A 19,269-nucleotide genomic window follows, 5' to 3' on the forward strand; every position below is an offset into this window, starting at 1 on the left:
CACCCAGCGCACGCTCTTCTTGCTAATCCTGAGCTTTTCTTGGTCTGCTGGGGGGAGTCCCTGCTTTACTGGGAGGTGGAAGGTAAAGAACAAATATTTCTTCATCTGGAATAAATAAAAGGGAGTGTGCACATGAGCTCTTGCAGAATTGTTTAGCAGCTTGTGTTCACTGGGATAATAAATTCACCTCAAAACACACAGCCCTTCATGTTGCGAGGAGCATGTTTTCCTACGCTCACCAGCCAGGGTGAGGCAAAACCATCGTTGGCGGGGTGGCATGGGTACGGCTCGCCGCCCCCGGATCCCGCGGGCGCTGCTCTGGAGTCCCCCCGCCCCGGGGGCAGGGGAGCATTTCGGGAGCTACTGTCAGGGAGCTGAGCCACACTCGCCTGTTCCCGCAGAGCATCGCAGCAGCCGTGAAGCCCCTTTGAAGTCTCTTTGGTGTGACGACATTTTGTGGGGTGCCTTGGTGCAGCAGCCCAGGCTCTCTAATTCTATGGGATTTTATTGGCTTCTGTTCTTAAGCGCTCCTCTTCTCCTTCCCCTTTTCCCTGACTTTGTCTCTCTGTAGATCCTGTTCAGTTTGTTCCGTCAAAGGCTGAATATCAGCGAGCACGGATGCCTTGCCCATCTTGCAAAGATATTGAGTCCTTTGTCTTTCCAGTAGCGAGCAGGTCCTTCGTTTCATCTCATTTCTGCTTTCGAGAGGCGCCAGTGAATTTTTCAGTGCCTGGGGCTCAGCTAGATGGGCTCCCGCACAGAGCTGGCTCCAGCTCCGCTCTCTCAGGAAGAATGTGTTTCACAGTGTCCATCCCATGACTGCTCTTATCTGCAGGCAACACTACCCCTTTTTCTACGATCTCGGCTCAAACACGGCTGCGTGTCCCTGCGGTGTGTCCCCCGTGCAGCGAGCGCAGGCCGCGCAGGAGCCACGCTCGTGCAAATGTTTGCAGGATTGTTTCCTTTCCCTGCCTCACACAAACAGCAGTTAAGATAACTGTCGGATGGGGTGCGAGTCCCACTAATTGCAGGTCTTGTGCGCGGCACAGAGCCGTCCCTTCGGCATCACCCGCTGCTCCAAAGCGGATCTCGGGAGCGGCAGCGGGAGCCGGGCGCAGGCTGCCCACGGAGCCTCCCCGCTCCCGGCCGGGAGGAGATGTCTGGCCGGTCGGATGGAGCGGGACGTCTGAAAGCTCTGAAAACTCTCTGAAAGCTGCCTTAAATAATTATAATCACATATTACAACCACAGTACTGAATCCACAAGGTATGACTTTTTAACTCCCCTTTTCTTTCCCCGTTTCCCATCCATGTTAACACACTTTATTTAAGTGCTGCCTGACAATTTATGCCGTGATTAGATTTTTCCCTTTGAAATATCACAACAGCACTCATTTTTCATTGTTCCCAGGTGATTTAATGTGTCACCCTAATTTCTACTTTGAGGAAAGAAAAGGTTGTGAAAAGCATATTTCCAAAGTGATTAAATAAGTGGTATTTTTCACTGAAAAAAGGCATCTGTATCATTTTGACTTTCAAAATGTGGTGGAAATAGAAATAGACATGAGACAGGATGACCTTACCCTGAAGCTGTGTTTCAGAGTTAATGTTTCGACAGCTGTTTTGGACTTAAAGTTCTCCAGAAATTCCAGTATTTATTAATAACCAGTGTTACTCATTAACTCTCAGGTTTTACTTCTATCCCACAGAAAAATATTGACAGTGCTAGACACTTGCTGTTGTACCTGAAACAAGGAATGATTTGGGGTCAAGTCCCGCTCTCTTTAAGCTTTTGAATCAATAAAATCCCAAACCCTAACAGCAGGCAGGTCGCATTGGACAGGGGGATGTTTCTGGGGGCGCATAGTGCCGCCGAGGCCAGCAGGGACCTGCGCAGGGGCGCGTAGGCATGGAGGAGGGGGCTTTACCGCTTCGCAAGACGCCTCCTAAAAACTCCGGGCTAATTTGCTTTCTAGCACACGCACAGCAGAAGGGTCACAGTTCGGCTCCCCCTGACTCTGGCTGACATTTCCTCGTATCGCAAGGATCTCAGGCAGGGACTTCAGGTCCCAGCGCCCTGCGGAGCGGGTACGCAGAGTCTTGGGGCAGGGGAGGCCAGGCCGTGGGGCAGGACTACAGCAGCAGGCGAATGAATGGATAGACACAGGAGGCAGCGAGAGAAAGATCAAAACTCTCAAACCTAAATGCTCAGTATACGACTGACTTGAAAAGGTCGGTGGTTTGTGTTGTGCTGGGTGTTTTCCAGAGGAATCAGGGGTTCAGCTGCACTTACACTGCAGACCCCACTGCCCCTGGGGTTACCTGGAAGGAAGATGTGCCGGGGGAGGGTTAGGCTGGGCATTAGGAGAAGGGTCTTCCCCCCGAGGGTGGTGGAGCCCTGGCACAGGCTCCCCAGGGAGGCATCACGGCACCAGCCTGGTGATGTTCCAGAAGCGCTTGGGCAGGGCCCCAGAGCCACGGTGTGAATTTGGGGTGCCCCGTGCAGGGACGGGAGCTGGACTCGATGGTCCTTGTGGGTCCCTCCCAGCTCAGGGCATTCTGTGATTCCGCGACTCCCTGCCTCCTCCGCCCTCCCCAGCAGCAGGAACGGGCTGGCAACAGGCGCCCCGGGGACCCCCGGCGCCCCGGGGACCCCCGGCCCCTCGGCGGCCGCAGGAGCCCCTCGGGCTGGGCCGTGGCTCAGCCCCGGGGACCCCCCGCCCCTGCCCGTGGGGACCCGCGGGGGCCTCGGGGGGCTCCCCCGGCGGGCGGGAGGGGCCGGGCGGCCCCGGGGGGGGCGGGAGGAGGGGCCGGGGGTGGGGCCCGGCCCGCCCCCGCCCCCGCCCCGGCCCGCAGCCGCCCGGCGCGGCGGGGATGCCCGGCGGGGAGCGCGGCGGCAGCGCCCGGCTCCGCCAGGATGAAGAAGCATCACTCGGTGCAGGGCACCTTCAGCCGCCTCTTCGGGAAGCGCCACGGCAGCCCCGCCGCCGCCTCCCTCTTCGCTACCAACCCGCCCTGGATCTTCACCCAGGAGGTGACGGCGGAGAGCGCGGGCGGCACCGGTCAGTATCGCCTTCCTCCTCCTCCTCTTCCTCCTCGTTACCCGGGGCTCCCCCGGGGTCGGTCCCGGGGAGCGGCGGGGGCTTTATTCACCGCCCGCTTGGGAAGCTCCGGGTGGCCGGTCTGTAGGGCCGGCTTACCAAAGCGCAAGCTTAAACCCGCGCCCCTGCGGGCCGGCAACTGGAGCGACCCCCCCTTCACCCCCCGAGCCGAGGCGCGGAGGCTCCGCACCGGCCCGCTGCTCTCACGGGGCTTAGAAAGTCGAGTTAAACCTGACTAAAGCAGCCTGATGAATAGCTGAGAATCTGTTTTATTGCTTCCAGTAGCTCTTTCCCACGCCATGCTTGATCTGCTCCTTCCCAGGTTTTAGTTATTTACCTGTAGACCCGTCTCTTTTAGGACCGTGTGCGGGCGGGGGGGAGCTGGGGGTTGCATATTCCTCAGGATTATTTGTATTTCTTTGTGGTTTTAATTGCAATACTGTGCCCCGGAGGCTCATGTAGGAGGGAGCCAAATTAATATTAATGGAGCCAGGTAGATAAAAGATAGCAGTTTGTGGATGAAGTTTGGCGGCTGTAAGATTCCAAAAACACCTCTAAACTTAAAAATGGAAGCGGGGCTCGCTGAGCCGTGCGATGGGAAGCAGTGTCCATCAAAGCTATTGCAAGGTGGTTACACCCCAAAGGCCAAGCTGGTGAAACTAAGATAAATTGAAGATGTGACAGAGTTTCGTGCAGCTCTTAAACACAAAAGGAAAATTGCTGATTTCTAACTGTCGTAAATCTGAGGAGGATTCAAGCCTCCCTCTGATGTGGTTTGGATTTAAAAAAAAAAAAAAAAGTTGCTGTGTTTGCTTATTACAAGCCTGATTTCCGTGGCTGCAATTGCAGTACAAAGGCATTCCTTTCAGGTGTGGGGAACTGCCGTGTGGATCAGCTTGCAAAGTAAAAGCCAGGAGTCCTTGAAATCTGAGCATAAATAAAGGCTGTTGAATCACTCCTTAGCATCCTCTTGGCATTTATATCATTAATTTAATATGTGTAGGGTAGTGTGACACACAGAAGCTGAGTGACCATGTTCGAAGTAACATGTGCTGAGGTGCGGGCTCCTTGCAAGGAACAGCACGCTCGCGGCTGAGCAGTCCAAGGGGCAGGTTTATCGTGTCCCGACTGCTGCAGTGCCGCCGTCTTACCCAGTGAAGCCCCGTCCCTGGCCCTGCTTCCTGAATATTTGCTGCGTAGCTTCGCGCCACCCCTGCTGCCAAAAGGAGTCCATTGCTTCTGCTAGTCCCCACCTTAGTTTTTCATACATACAAAGTAAACACAAGTTAAGCAATGTGGAAAGGGTGTAGGTTTGCATGTCACTGACTCAGAGATTCCTGAACACGGTGACTGATGCCGCCTCGCTGTGAGCTGCGGATACCCCAGCGTCAAACCTGCTACGCCTACTCCAGGTGATGCAACCCCGAAGTAGGAAGAAGTTCCACTGCCTGTGTTGCAGATTGCTTATTTTATTTCCCATGACTGAGAGGACACAAGCACTCCAGAATGTCAGAAAGTGGCCAAAGCATGGTTTGGGGCCAGCCACTTCTGATAGCCTCCAAAGGTGTGTTTTCTGATCCCTCCTTCCAGGAAACGAAGCTGGCGGAGCACAGGTCTTACTGGTGACAGGCTCTTAGCAAGCAAGTCCTGTTTATCTAGCAAAGAAAACACAACTATAAGCACTTCATTTTACTTTAATTAAATGCATTCAGGTTAGCGATGCTTAGTAATCTAGGATCAAAGACCTTGTGATCTTTAAACCAGTTTCTCAATGAGTTTACCTAGTGACTTGTTTAATATAAAACTGTCGTCGTTTCAAGTCTCTGAACTGCTGTATCGCTGTTCCACAAATCTCTCTGAACCCAAACCCTCGTGTTGCATTGGTCTCAATTCTTGCTGCTTGCCCGCCGAGTGTGGGGTCACCCAAGGGGTTATGCAAAAACAACGATTTGCTGGCACCTCCGGGACTCCAGCAGCGCCTCCTTTGTGCTCGGGCCCCTCGTGGGCAGGGAAGTGTTAAACTGCTGGTAAGACCACGCTAACCGAAGTGCAGGCTGACGAGTATTTTGAAAGTTTAAGAAAATCTCCAGTTTGAAGAAAAACCTGTTGCAGAAGTTTGGGATAAGGGAAAGGAAGCTGTGCCTGGCCGTAAGGGCAGCGATAGGGTGAGGGATACTCCTGGCCGTGTCCCAGGATAACTTGCCTTGTAGTGGGGGGAGAAAGGAAAAGCTGACGTGCTTGCTGGACTCAGTGGCGTGTCTCACGGTATGCGGCATTCATCTGCCTCCAAACCCAGAACTTCAGAGGCTGTGACAGCTCGTGCCCAGCCCCTGGCGTGGTCAGGTTCTTCATTCCAAGTGTTCATGCAAGTGCTTTTCTGCTGTGGGAATACACACACAAGCATTTGCCGCCCTCCTTTTATTTTTTTTTTCCTCTCCACTAAACTCAGTGTAAAGCTCTGTTTCCTTGGGAGCTTCTTGCCTGATCTCTGCCCTTTCAAGGAGAGCAGAGACTTAGTGATGGCCACAACTGCATGCCATGGCATTATATGGTGGGCTGGGGACGCCGGTCGTGGGTTCCAGCAGCGCGCGGAGGGCCCGGGCTGTGCCTCGGGCCAGGGAGGGGATGCTCGGGGGGAGCGAGGACGCTGGCTGGGGCTGTGGCACAGCCGGTTGCTTGCACGGCCTCGCTCCGGGACTCTGGGGTGCAGCAGGCTCCCCGGCCGGGCCGTCCCGCTTCAGCGAGCGCTGCCCTCGCGTTTCGGAGGCTTAGAAATGCAGCCCGGCCCCTTTGCCTGTGTGCGGAGCTTACGCAGCCTTCACCTTTCTGCTCCTTGGCTTTTAATCGCTGTACAATACTTGACAGAAACTGTTTCTGTGCTTCATACGTTAATGGGGGGTCAGGTTTGAAGACTCCTTCCAAACCTTTTAGGGAGGGGAAAGAAAATTTATTAATTTCTTGGTGTTAGTGTTTTGGTGCGGAGGGGGAGGTTGTTTACTTCTTCCTTCTCACTGAAACCACCATCGAAATTTGTTAGGTGGGAACACTCCTGCAGAGTTTTCTCTCTGATCGCAGCTGTTCTGCTCGCGTTCCCCCTCCTTCCTCAAACCCTCGTATTTTCTTTAATGTTGGTCTCCTTGGCTACGAATTATTTGTGTATCTCCTTCCAGCCAAGGTGGGGTTTACGTGCTTCAGTGCTTCTGCTTGTTAATTCATGCTGTTAATCAGACACAAAGAACGTAATTAAACTAATTTTATGAGCTTTATTCACTGTCAGAAATAAACCGGCCCAAAAGGTGTGGTTCAAGGTAAAAGCAAAGGGCTGGGAACCAAGAGTACCCGGTGGCTTCTCCAGCTTGTAACAGCAGGGCTCTGTGGCGGCTTTTCGGCCGTAACGTCTCCATTCACAGTGGCATTTTGCGGGCAGGCATTCGGAGCAGGCTGAAGTGAGACAGCGTTGCGGCAAGCCCGATTTGTCCTCCGGTGCCGGTTGCGTCAGGGGTCAGAAACAAATTGCTCCAGCAGCATGCAGAAGGATGCTGCGGGCGCTGGTGGTGTCCGTCCAGTGCAGCAGTGGCATCTCCCTGCCCCTGCCCTCAGCCGCTGGCAGCAACACATGGATGGGGGGGGAACCTCCTTGGGAAGCCCCTGCGTGTCCCGGTTCCATCGCCGTGTCGAGCGGTGCAGCGAGGCGTTCCCCTCCCCTCGCCCTGGTCTGGCTCGGCACGAGCCTACGGGGGCCCCGCGGGATGGTGCCACTGCCAGGGGCCAGGGACGCCTCGGCTCTCCCTCCCTGCGACAGGGACCAGCTGTCGCGATAGGGCTGAGTGAAGAACCTGTAATTAACCCTGCGCTTTGATGCAACCGCTCTGCCCGCAGGGCGACCGGCGGGCGAGGGAGGGCAGGAGCTCTCTCCCGTTGGCGTGGTGCGTGGTTAGACTCTGCTGCTGCCTCCCCCCTCATTCCAGCTGCTGACAGATCGGCCGAGATCTGATCCTGCCTGTGCTTACGAGCTGGTTTGTGTCGCTGCTGCGGGCACCTGCCCTGGCTGGACCCACCTCCCGCTCTCCTGGGGGTTGGAGCCTCGCAGCACTCAAAAGAGCTGATCCAGTTGCTCCTGAAGTATTTTCCTTCCCTAAACATAATCTGGGTGGGGAGTGAATTGAGTGCTTGGGCTAACTTTGACCCTCCTGAGGTAAATTTAAGTTAGCTACTATTAGAAATAAGCCTTTTGGAACAGACTTCACATCTGTGCTCTTTAAACTCCAGCATCTGGAGCTCTGGGAAGGGTCTCTGCACCTTGTGGGTGTGTGCCAGGGCTGCCGGTGCCTGCCCGGGGCTCCCACTCACCTGGGACCTTCCTCCTCCCATCTTCAACTCAGCCCCAAAACACCCAGATACTCCTCGGAATCTGATGGGTTTTGCCCATTCCTGGGAGCTGATATAGCAAATTCTTCACAGCCCTTTTTAAAATTAGGTGGCGTCCACTGTTGTTTTTCCTGTTGCCTCGAACGCAGTGCTGCCCCTAACAGCCTTCTCTTCCCCTCAGGCGATGTGATTGAAGTGTACTATGGTGACAATCGCTTCGGGACGATGACCGACTCTGGCACAGCAACACTTAAACCTCGTCCGAGAGTCCGGCCGCTGCTGACTTTCTTACCCCTTGTAAGTATCCAGCGCGCCGCTGGGATCTGTTACTGCCGCGTGTGTAACTGGTGCCCAGAACCAGCTGGGCTGGCTGCTGCTCTCCTCCTCTACCCGAGGGAAGAAAATAAATGAAAAGCAAAACCACTCTGTAATAAAACTGGATATGAGGGATTAGGAGGTGATCTGAGTTCAAGCCTTGTGTTGGACGTAGGCAAGATACTCAGGCGAGAGACGTAAGCATCATCAGACTTGTATTTTCAATTAAAAAAAAAAAAATTGCTGAGCATGTAGATGATAGATCTGGCTTGCACCGCGTTTTATCTAACCGCGACTGGCAGCACCTCCTCTGGATCAGGCATGTTGCTGGAGAGAGCAACAGCAAAACTGTGTCCTGATTACAGCAGAGGAATGAGGAGGTGATAGAGCAGGTGTCTGTGCAGAGGCTGATTTTCCCACCTCTGTATGAGGGAAACCATTCCCTGCAGAGCCACCACTGCAGGGACTGAAGCAGCCAGTGCCAGCACGGTTGCTCAGAGATATTGTAGAGATGGCAGTAGCTGAATCTGAAGTGATACTCTCAGGTCACTGAAGGTCACTTAAGACAGTGAAACACTTAAAAACCCTTGGTCTTGACAAGGAAACCCTCTCTGAGAGCAAGGGCTGTTTTTGCTCACACGTCCTCATCCTTCAGAGCAGCCACCACCTTCAGCAGAAAATGGGCTGCTCTTCTGTCACCTGGGTGCGCTTGGGAGTTGATGGGGTTGTGCAGGGGTTACTTGGAGGACAACTGGGGGGGAGGGTTTATCTATTTGAGAGCATAATTAGGAAGTTATGGGGTTACACGGGTTCTAAACAGGTGAAAAATCTCACCTGGGCTCCAAGTCAAGTAACCGTCGGACGGTGCCTGAGAAACTCCTCTCCAGTAGCACAGGCTTGGGAGTGCGACCATAGCTGGCACCCCATTTCTAGAGTGCAACTGGCCTTTTGCATCTTTTTAGAGCTTTCAAATGCTTTACTAATGGAAGGGTATGGGGCAGAGAAATAAACAGCACAGGCACAGCTGGCCCTGGGGCTTGTTTCCCTCGATTGCCTTTGTGAGGGTCCCCCTCACTGTGCTTCTCTTCCAAGAGCAACAGGTTTAACCGAAGCAATTAGTAGGAATAAGCAACACTTTTTAAGGACCAGTCTGTGTTGGATATTTGCATTATTTTGATTGGGTTTGATAATGATTTGATTTGGCACAGGCGCTTCTGCTGCCACATACATCCTTGCTCTGGGCTGTTGTGCAGCTCCCACCTTAACCCTTTGTTTCCACCCAGCCGCGCTCTCGCGCGGGGGGAGGCTGAGAAGCAGCTGCCTGCGTGGCTGTGAGTCAGGAGGATGCACACACCCTGCCCGGCAGCCGGGCCCGCGGGGCTTCGTGTGCCTGGCAGCCCTGCCCGCACGGGGCAGCTGCCTTCCCCCCGAACCGGCGGGCCCTCGGCCGCGCCGTGCAGCGAGCTGAGCCGCAGCAGGGGCTGCAGGAGAGGGGGCTTCACTGCCTGCCTCTTGGGCACCACCACGCCCCTCTGCCCACCTGGCTTCCCAGGCACTGCAGGTGCGGGCAGAGCTTTGGCATCCTGGGGGAATAAATTCCTTTAACCACCAAACTTCCCTAGCTTTGCTTCAAAACAAGGAGTTTGGGAGTACTTCATATTTGGAGAAATCCTTGGCCTCTCTGAGACCCCAGGATGCCAAGCAATCGTGTTTTGTAACAGGCAGCCTCAAACCTGGTTCATTTAATGGGTGGGAAGTGTGGGCTCCCAAGAGACGATGGGAGCTGGGGGGGCTGTCTCGCCTTTGCTGGAAACAGGGGAAATCTGACTCTGTTCCAGCACTGAAAAGTGATTCCTGGTGGTTACAGTGAAAGCTCCCCTCAGCGGGATCCTCGGCACACATAAATCTGATTCAGGTCCCACAAACTGGAAAGGCAGGTTCCTGGCGCACCACCCCGAGCGCGGCAGCGGCTCTGAATCAGCTGGAGGTTTGCTGGGCTGGTTGCGCCCCTAGCAAACACCGGAGAGGGAAACAACAATCTTTCCGGTCATCTCTGGAGACTGGCAGCGTACTGGAGATGCTTTCCATTTTCGAAGCCAGCTCATGACATGATGGGTGGGTTTTGAGAGAGATGCTGAGCATTAGGAACTGCAACGGAAATTTTCGGTGTGAAACAGGCTTGCCCAGTTTTTAAGACCTGTTGAAATGACACGTCCAAAATTACCGCTTGTTTATGAAATGTGGACTCTGTTTCCTCCAGCTTTGCATAGATCTCTTCCGACTGCCATTCCTTTTCTACTCCTGTCCAAACATGTGATGCATATATTGCTTTTAATTCAGTGCCCAGACATCTTTGTCTCCCTGTAAATGAGCAGGTATCCTCAGTGTGCTCCGGAGGCCGGCAGCAATGAATTTCAATAGCAAATGGGAACTGCTGCGTGGTTTTTGGTATCTCGTTTCTCTGGACAATTCAATTATCAGCCCCTGAAGTGCCTCTGTTAGCCTTTGTCTTCCCTGTGGCTTTCAGCTGAAGTTAAGGATCTTTCCTCCACATTATACCGTATCTTTGGGTCCGGTAAAGAGGCCTTAGCTGAGGCGTTACCGCCAACAGATCTGTCCTGATGCCTTAGCAGACCGTGGCTTTTCCATCAGCACCAACCTGTGCAATCCCAGGAACGTGAATCCCCACTCTCTCTCTCCTGGCTCACCAATAACCGGCTCATTCCTTGTGGTTATAGAGGATCTTTGGTCATCTGCAGGGTAATGGACTTTGCCAGCGAAGCGTGTGTATTTTCTTACTATTTTGTCAAAAGCTGGGGGATTCCAGGGCACTTATGAAGGAGCCCAGGCTGCTGCTGTTGAAGTCAGCCCTGCCCCAGCAGCTCCTACGTTCCTGAGCCCCCTACACCGGGCGGCACACACTGTTCTTGCGCTGTCTGAGCCCCGGATGGGGCTGGCTGTAAACCCAGCTTGACCTTTGATCAAGGAGCCTTTGGAATCCTACAGCAATCTCTTGTAAAAATAGTGGTAATGCCAGTGAAAGGCAAACGGTATGCGCTCAATCACTGCCTAGGCTTTTGTACGCAGAAAGCCACCGCACTGAGCGGGGCAGGCTGGGGGTAGGGTAGCGTTTCCTTTGCGCTAGGGGCTGTTCACAGCTAATGCAAACAGCTGCCTGGGGTGGGTACAGTGTGACAGGGAGGATGCTGGAGCCGGGGAACAGAGCAGTATGTCCCTGACCGCTGCCCATGGGTCTGTGAGCTCCTGCGGCTCGGGGAGTGTTATCTCCCTGCTGCAGGTCTCCAAGGCCAGTCTGCGAAAGCCCAGTCCACTCCTTCAGTCACTTACGTCTGCGCTGACAGCCTGATTCAGCACCGGTTTGTGTTTCAGACATGGGTGTGTTAGTGTGCGTTTCATGAGCAACTCCAGTCCCTCTGCAGAGCGATTTTAGCAGTGAGTCACTGGAGGAAAGGAGGGGCTTTCTGCTTCTGGCAGGTGTTACAGGGCAGGAGCCCTGGTCAGCGCTCCAGGTGAGTCAGTGTGCCGTGAATATCTCACGGTGGGTGGCTGTAATTATCCAAAGTGCCCTACCTGTAAGCATGCTCGCAAATGTGTAGGCTGCTAAATTGCACGGTCCTGCACCGGCTAAATGCACTGCTGGGTTTTCAGCATGAATGAGAGAAGGCAGTAATTGAGAGCGAAACATAAACCACACAAGTAGCAGTTTTCCCCAGACTGTTCAGATATGCTGGTGCCAGTTTCCCAAAGAGCTGGAGGTCTGTCTGTGACCAGTGCGGTGTGTACGTGACTGCAGGATGGGCTGGCAGTGCTTGCTGGAGAGCGATACCCACAAAACAAGTGGGAGCTATTAAGTTTGCTTGGTATGCGAATGGTGAGAAACTGATGCTGCTGATCTTGCGCTGAGGAGCCCTAAGCTTGGATGCAAAATAGCCGTGCTCCTCTCCCGCCCCTCTGCACCTGACTAGCACAGGAGGATTGTGTCCATGGCTGGTGCAACCTTCATCACTTCACTCGTCCCCTTAAACCCTGTCAACGGCAGCTACTGCAAGGACCTCCGTGTCTCGGAAATGGCCCCGGATCCCATCAGGCGCCTGTTTGCACAGACAAATTTCCAGCTACACAGGCTAGGGCCTGCCTGTCAGCGCTTTGCTCTGATACCCTGGGCGTTAAACTAACAGCTCCGTTTTCCTGACTATTGCAGAACGCCCAGGAATCCCACGGGGTGGCTGTGCCAACACCGTCGGTGCCAGAAGACTTTGAGGAAAAAGCAGCTCTTGGTAAGGGATCTTCTCTGCCGAGTCCTTGACTGGTGGTAAGCGCTCAGCAGTACCGTGCCTTTGGGGAAGGAAGCGTCTGTGTATCAAGCTCTGGAGGAGACAGTCTGATTGTGAGATTTTTTCATGCTAAAATAGAGTCTACTATTAATTTTTTTTTTAAGTCATTGAAGTTTAATTAATTTCTAGGGGGTGAGGCGTAGTAGCTGTTACAGTTCAACAAATGTTAGACAGCTGCTGAGCAAAATAAACTGGCTTCCTAGGAGGGCGGCTGGCCAGGGGTGGTGCTAGCCATCATGGTGCTGATGGGGAAGGCGCTCACACTGCCTGCTCTTCCTCTTTCTTGCAGGCTCCGGCTCCCAAATCAATGGCAACTACCGAATGTACAGCTCGGTGGGGGACCTGCGCCCCCAGGCTCTCGAGGGGGATGACCTGGATGAAGACATCCCTCCACCTCCATCAGTACCCCCACCACCTCCTCCAACAGCACCGGTGCCTGCGCCACCACGGCCAGACTCACCAGTCCCTCCACCGCCTGAGACGGTGCCGCCACCACCGCCGCCACCCGAGATAGTGCCGCCACCTCCTGCCATGGCAGCTCCACCGCCTCCGGCCTCTGCCCTGTCCTCCCCTGGCACACCAGCTCCTCCAGACTTCATCCCGCCAGCCCCGCCGGGTGCCTCGCCGCTCAGCCGGGCCCCAGCACCCTTCACCACCGGCATCTCCAAGTGGAAGTCCGAGACGGTGCTGAACACGAGGCAGGCGGATGCCGAGGGGCCGCTCTGCGCGTCCGAGGCTGGGGTGCCGGCTGCCCCTGGCCCAAAGGAGAGCCTGCAGCCCAAGCACTGCCCCGAGCCCCACCTCACCTTCCCCAGGTCCTTCAAGGTGCCCCCACCGGCCCCAGCCCGCTCCTCCTCCATCCCCACGCAGGAGAGCCAGCCCATCCCCAAGCAGCCTCACGCCCGGCCTCCCCTCCCACCCTGCTTCACCATAAGACCCGCGGCCAAGGCTCACGCAGGAGAAGCCAAGCAAAGAAATTCCCCGCTGAGACAGGCTGTCGCGAAGCCGGCTGTGCCGACTCCCCCGCCGCTGAGCCCCAAGCCGGGTCTAGGGCTCAGCCAAGGGTCGAATCCTGCCGGTCGCCGGTCTCCGTTGCCAGGTTCTGAGATGGAGAGGGTTCCCCAGCCGAAAACAGCCGAGACACACTCGCCTCCAAAATCTGAATCTCTCTCTGCAAATGACCTGGACCTCCCCCCTCCGGACTACCCGACCTGCGAGGACGACTGGAGGGACGCCAACAACCTGAACAGGCTGCGGCACGAGCTCTCGGCCCTCCTGCGCTCCCCACGGAGGGAGGAGAGGCCGCTGGAGAAGCCGGCTGCAAGCCGGCCCGCAGACGGCGGTGCCGGCAGTGCCGACCGTGCCGGCAGCCATGGGCCCAGTCTCAATGGGCCCCAACTCAATGGACCTGCTGGGAAGGATGTGCAGCTACCCACGGGAGGGGACAGCGAGAAGAAAGAGGTGTCCAGCAGCCCCCCCAGTGCCAAGGGGGGCTCTCCCGGCACGGCTCTCCCCGCTCCAGAGAGCTGCCCTGCCACGCAGACCTGCAGCGTGATGAAAATCAGGAACGAGCTGGAGGCTGTGCTGTCCCAGAAGAAAGAGGGGAAACCTGCCCTGGGGCTCAGCAGCCAGAAGCAGATCACTGAGAATGGCAGCAGCACCCCACGTATGAGGAAGAGCCCCCCTGACCTGAGGAAGAGCCCCCCTGACCTGAGGAAGAGCCCCCCTGACCTGGGTGACTCGATGCTGCCGAAACCAGCCCCAAGCCCGGTCCCAGCACCAGCAGCTGCAGTGGAGAAGGATGAGACGGGGTATGAGGACCATCCTGCTCCTGCCACTAGCAAGGCCACAGAGAACCTGGCCCCTGCTCCTGGGTCCCCTGACAGCAGTGTGAGCCCCCCAGACCCACCTCAGGGACCGGCAGAGGAGCCCCTGACTCCCACCCCGCCCTTGCCCCCCATTTCTCCCACACAGAGCCCAGGACCGCAGCCCCACCCGGCCGTCTTCCAGTACAAAGTGCACCGAGCTGGGACTAGCCCAGCCGAACCACCCCGTGCCTTGAGCTCGGCTGAACCACCCAGCCCCGCCAGCTCAGCCAGGAGCCCGCAGGGCACCTCGGGAGCGGGGCAAGAGGAGGTGCTGATCCACCCCGTGACGGGCGAGCGGGTGGAGCGGGGCTCCCCCATGGCACTGCTCCTGGCAGCCCGGCAGCGTGCCCAGCGGGGCCGGCAGGGTGGTGAGGTGGGAGCCGCACCGCGGGCGAAGCCGCCCCCGAAACTCAGCAGCGCCTCGTCGGACACCACCTCCACCAGCTTCTACCGCCACGAGTCCAAGCCCTACTCCTTCACCGTGGTGCCCCGGCTGCCCACGGCGGGTACAGCGGGGTCAGGATGGAACAAACCTCTGTCCTTCTCCAGCTCCTCGGAGCAGGGCCGGGACGTGCGGGCGGTGGGCGAGGAGCAGCCCCCAACCCTCCCTGGGCACCGGCAGACCCCTGCCTCCAGCCTGCTGCGGAGCCTCCTCGAGCCCGGGCAGCCGGACCAGCCCGGCCGTGGCATGCCCAGGGAGGAGGAGGAGAACAGGGAGGCAGCACTGGACTATGGGATTATCCCCCCACCCCCCGAATTCAGCAACGAGGTGGACGAGGCCAAGGGCCCCCTCCCAAGCCAGGAGGAGAACCGCAAGTGCCCCAGCTTCCCCGACTGCAGCCGGGGCTCGGAGGCGCCGCGGTATTTCAGGTGGCCGGGCTACGGCCGCAGCTACGGGGGCAGCCATGAGCTGCCGTCCCTGCTGCCCTCGGAGAAGAGCAGGAGGAATAGCGACTTCACGCCTCAGTACCCAGATTACAGCAGCTCTGTCGGTTACTTCAGCCGCTGCCCGAACCCCCGCCCGCTGATCAAGAAGCGCCTGTACGTCTCTGAGTCCGACAGCTCCTACCCCCGGGCAGCTGCAGCCCCCCGGGGCACGGGCACCCACTCCTCCTACGGCCCCGGGGGGTACAGCTCCCCGGCCGGGGAGGGGGTCCGCCGCCTCAGCTCTGCCCACAGGAACGGCCCCATGAGCGCTCAGGGCAGGCGGACGTCCCTCGATGCTGCTGGAAAAGCCGCACCGCACAGCGGTGCCGGGGCTGACGCCAAGTACAAGGGGCAGAACGGGGATTTCTCGCCTGCCAGCGTGGTGGCAGCCAGCAGGTACGTGACCCCCCTGCCCCGAGCTGGCCCCTTCCCTGTCCTCTGCATCCTTTTGATCTGAAGGGGAGGAGGGCTGGGCCCTGGGCTGGCCCCAGCGAGAGAAGTCGTGGCCCCTTGGCTCGTGCGGTGCTGCCGAACACCAGCTGTGGTCGCTCCCGGCCGGGGTCTCCTCCCGCCGCCTCCGTCCGGAGCTGCCGCTGTGGCAGGGCTCCTTCCCGGTCCCAGCCGTGACCCTGGCACCCATCGCCCTCTCCTCCCCGCATCGCTGAATGGAGACGCGAGGTGACAAAAGTTGCCCTGCTCCACTAGAAAAAAAAATTGCAACATTGAATAAAACCAAAAGGTTTCCTTGGCTTTCAGTGACTTTCCCTCTGTTTTCCCTCCAGACCTGTCCTCGGCAGCTCGCAGTATGGCAGACCTACCAACACCTTCACGGTCAGGCCCGGGGCACGGCAGCCCATCTCCTACGCCTACCAGAGCGGCCACCGATAGGCTTGTCCGCAGGGCGGCTCCGGCTCCGCCGCCTGCCTCCGGCTGGGACGGGGTGAGAAGGCGCCTGGGTCGGTCGATTCCTTCTCCGTGGGCACCAGGGACGGTCCCAACCTGGCCAGCAAACACTGCTTGAAACTACTGATGGAGAAGGTGGGGAGTGAATGTGGGACTTGGACTCTTAACAGACTGTCACGGAGAGCTGTTACTTCAGACGACAGGCTGCTGTCTCGTTACGTGAGCAAACACGGTTTTCCTTCTCCTATATCCCCCCCATGTTATTTTCAAAATTGCAGCCTGATAGGTCTTCTAGGAAAGCCAAAAAGCATCCTTAGTTCTCTTTAAAGAGCATCACCACTGGAGAGATTGTTTTCAGTTTGTTTTTTTTTTAATTGGTTTAAATCCAACCTGCTTGGGATTGGCAAAAACCAACGGGGAGACGTGCATAATGGAAGCAAGCCATTGTACAGCTGAACGTAGGGGAATTAAAATAAGAATGTGAGGCCAGTGGGATAGAAATAGAGTTTGGGATGTCTAGATCCTAACCTCTTCTGCCCCCAGCTCCTTTAACAGCCTCCAGCAGATCAATGATGCTGATGCCTTAAAAGCAGCTCCCGGCTTGCAGCGTCTGTCCGGCCGAGCGGGGCCGCTCTGCAATGGGGGTCTGAGCCCCCTTCGCCAGGGGGGCATCTGCAGGGGGGCAGCGACTCGCCCAGGTGCGGTGCTGGTGGTGCTTTCCTCGAGGGGTCTCTTGCCACTTCGTACCCACGTAAACCCCACCTCTAAAACCTAAGCCACGGAGTCCTTATAAACTGTTATACTGAGACTTGGCTTTAGTTTGTCTGATTTGGGGGACTAAGAAGCTAAATTTCGGTGTGCTTGTAGCGTATTTGTTGCTCCTGGTGCGTGGAATGTCTGCAGTGACGTACCCAAGGGACCTGGCTCCCGCGGTTCCCGTGAGCGCTTGCCTGGGCGCGCGTGCGAGCCTGTCCCTCCTGCCGGTGCCTCTCGGACACAGCCAGCCGTGGCTCTGCAGGTGGGTGGGAGCTACGAGTAGCCTTGAAGTGGGTATTTTATACCACAGAGTGAGCAGTACAGTCTCACGGTACCTGACCAAAGTTTTCAATACCCAACCTCCTGAAATTAGAAACCTATAATCTTCCTCATAGGTAAAATTGCTGAAAATCACTGTAAGATAAGTGTAAAAACTTGTAGAGAATATTTTCTAGTCACTGACAAACGAAAAGCACTTTGAGACATTAGTCTACTTTTATGCAAAGCACTTTCTCTTTTCAGTACCTTACAATATCATTAGTTCCACTCCAGCTTACCCTGCATCGCACGCACCTGTGTACGCAAGCAGATTTTGCTCTACAAGTCAACTCAAAAATCAGTGGTAAATTTTCTTTTATGGTGGAGTTTTCAAAAGAGTTATCTTGATATTAATGTCATCTTGCTGACGTTCTACGTTTTGTGTTATTTCCAACTTTACCTAATAATTTATCAGCTGTTTCAAATATTGCAGCAGCTTCAAAGTATTCTGAGCTTTACGTTGCTGTGAATAAAATGAAAACACAAATACCGCGATCAATCTAACGGCTAATTCCAGTGGCGTTTTGATGCCAGTAAGTCGCAGTGACTTGGAAGATTTCCAGACATGCTCACCCCAGCCAGTATTGAAATAACACATTTTAAATATCCCGGTGTCGTTCTTTAACAAATGCTTATGGAGAAAAGTGACTATGGAGTAACTATCTGGGTGTTTAAGTGTGCCGGTGCCATGTGGAATAGCTCCTCCTCCTCAAGGCATGGAATTTTCCCCATGCGAGGAGCATCTCGAGGATGCTGAATTATCTGTGGAAGTAAAGCCACGCTCATCCTGTGAGTGGCTTCAGGGTCACGTTTTAGTATTGGATGAAGTTTCACCAGTTTAACTTGAAACAAAACAAAGAAGCCCCACTGATAACGTTGCAACCTAATTGGTTTTTCTTCCTGATATTTCTTTTTTTTTTTTTTCAAAAGAGTAAGTTATAACTGCAAATTAATTCTCAAACGGTTTTAAATTTAAAGGCTTGTTGGGAGACTTTGGCCTTCAGGATTGACTTTGCCCAGAAATGGTGTGCGTGCAATTTCCCTCCTCAGGAATTCTCCTGAATTCAAGTGTATCCCCACGAGTTTTGGTTTTGGGTTTGGTTTGTTTGTTTGGTCTTGAGCAAAATGTGAAACTCCAATGGTGGCACTTGCTTTGAAATGCACATTTGCTATTTCACCCAGACACGCAATTCACATGTAGTTGTAATACGGTGTCATATGGTGTGGAGTGTCCTGTTTCTAGCAGATGTGTATTTGTTTATATTAAATATTAGAAGCATCATAATGTAAGGCATTTTTATGACCTAGCCATTATTCAGTCAAAGAACACCCATTTTGGGAACGCGTAGTGGTCTAAGCGGTAACTAAACCGGGTAGGAGTCTGCTCATGGTTGGAAAACTGGTTAGCGTGAATGTTTTAAGCAGGGGAGCTATTCTATTCTTTAAACACTTCGGGCTGTCCTCGCTGCTTTGGAGCGCATTAAGCAAAATTCTAGTATTTCAGCAACAACTAGACGTTTATGCTGGGGCCATGGGGAACTGTTCGTGTTACAAAGAAAGCCCTGTCAGAGCTGTTGGCAGCCAAAGCACTTGGGGAGCAAGTTAAATCCGTAATGAAGAGCGAGGGCCTCTCGGCTGCTTGGTCAGGTAACTTTGTCAGGACAGCACGTGGATAAACTCTACCCTGATTCCAGTTTCTGCTCCTTCTCCCCAGCTCTGTTTCAGTATATAAATTTAGCAATAGAAGGTGAAGAAACTGCGAGGTAGTAATGGAGCAAAGCGACCTACCTTACAGCCCATCTCAGCGCCGAAAGCAATCTTGACGTCTGACAATGGAATTATTCTCACTTCAATCCTCTTGCTGCAGCTTGGTCATTCAGCTCTTGATATGACTTAAATTATCCCCTGTAGCTGCCTCTTCCTCAAAAGTACCTGTTAAGGTAGTGTAACTGAAATAGCTTTACTTGTAAAGTGTCAAACAAAGTCTCTTATTTATGAGTGCCATTGAACACCAACTTTCTTGCATTAAATATGTCTGGACGTATTGTTCTATTACACGTGTGGCCTGACTTTATTTGGTATTGCTTAAGTGGTCTGTCTGCTGCAAGACCGAGATCTTTGCACGTTAAGATTGAAAGGCCAGGACAACGTAGCTCAAACTGGCCTCGGCAGGTCTGACTTTCTGCTTACCAGTTGTTGCTAGAAACCCTGTGGCAACTGAAGTGTTTTTAGAAGCCTGATCAAGGAAGGAGCGGGCAGCTAGCCCCAGCCGCCCGTCGCTCCGCAACACCCCTGGCAGCAGCTGGTTGGGCAGGCTGGCAAAGGGGCCGGTGCAGTTAAACTTGTGCCGCTTCTATAA

General features: G+C 54.9%; 1 protein-coding gene across 2 annotated transcripts; it reads left to right on the forward strand.

The window, feature by feature from the left end:
• The first annotated feature begins 984 nt into the window (after positions 1–984).
• Positions 985–18,962, forward strand: C23H6orf132 (chromosome 23 C6orf132 homolog). Of its 2 annotated transcripts, none has more exons than XM_064472475.1 (5): positions 985–1,266; positions 7,650–7,765; positions 12,006–12,081; positions 12,428–15,329; positions 15,716–18,962. In XM_064472475.1, exons 2-5 carry the CDS (start codon positions 7,694–7,696, stop codon positions 15,819–15,821), a joined length of 3,156 nt encoding a protein of 1,051 aa, XP_064328545.1. In that variant the 5' UTR covers positions 985–1,266; positions 7,650–7,693; the 3' UTR covers positions 15,822–18,962. The 2 variants fall into 2 exon arrangements, with proteins under 2 accessions (XP_064328545.1, XP_064328544.1); XM_064472474.1 differs by lacking the exon at positions 985–1,266 and adding an exon at positions 2,821–3,061.
• Positions 18,963–19,269: the final 307 nt, after the last annotated feature.

The sequence above is a fragment of the Phalacrocorax carbo genome, chromosome 23 (genome assembly GCF_963921805.1).
Source record: "Phalacrocorax carbo chromosome 23, bPhaCar2.1, whole genome shotgun sequence".
Taxonomy (NCBI): Eukaryota; Metazoa; Chordata; class Aves; order Suliformes; family Phalacrocoracidae; genus Phalacrocorax; species Phalacrocorax carbo.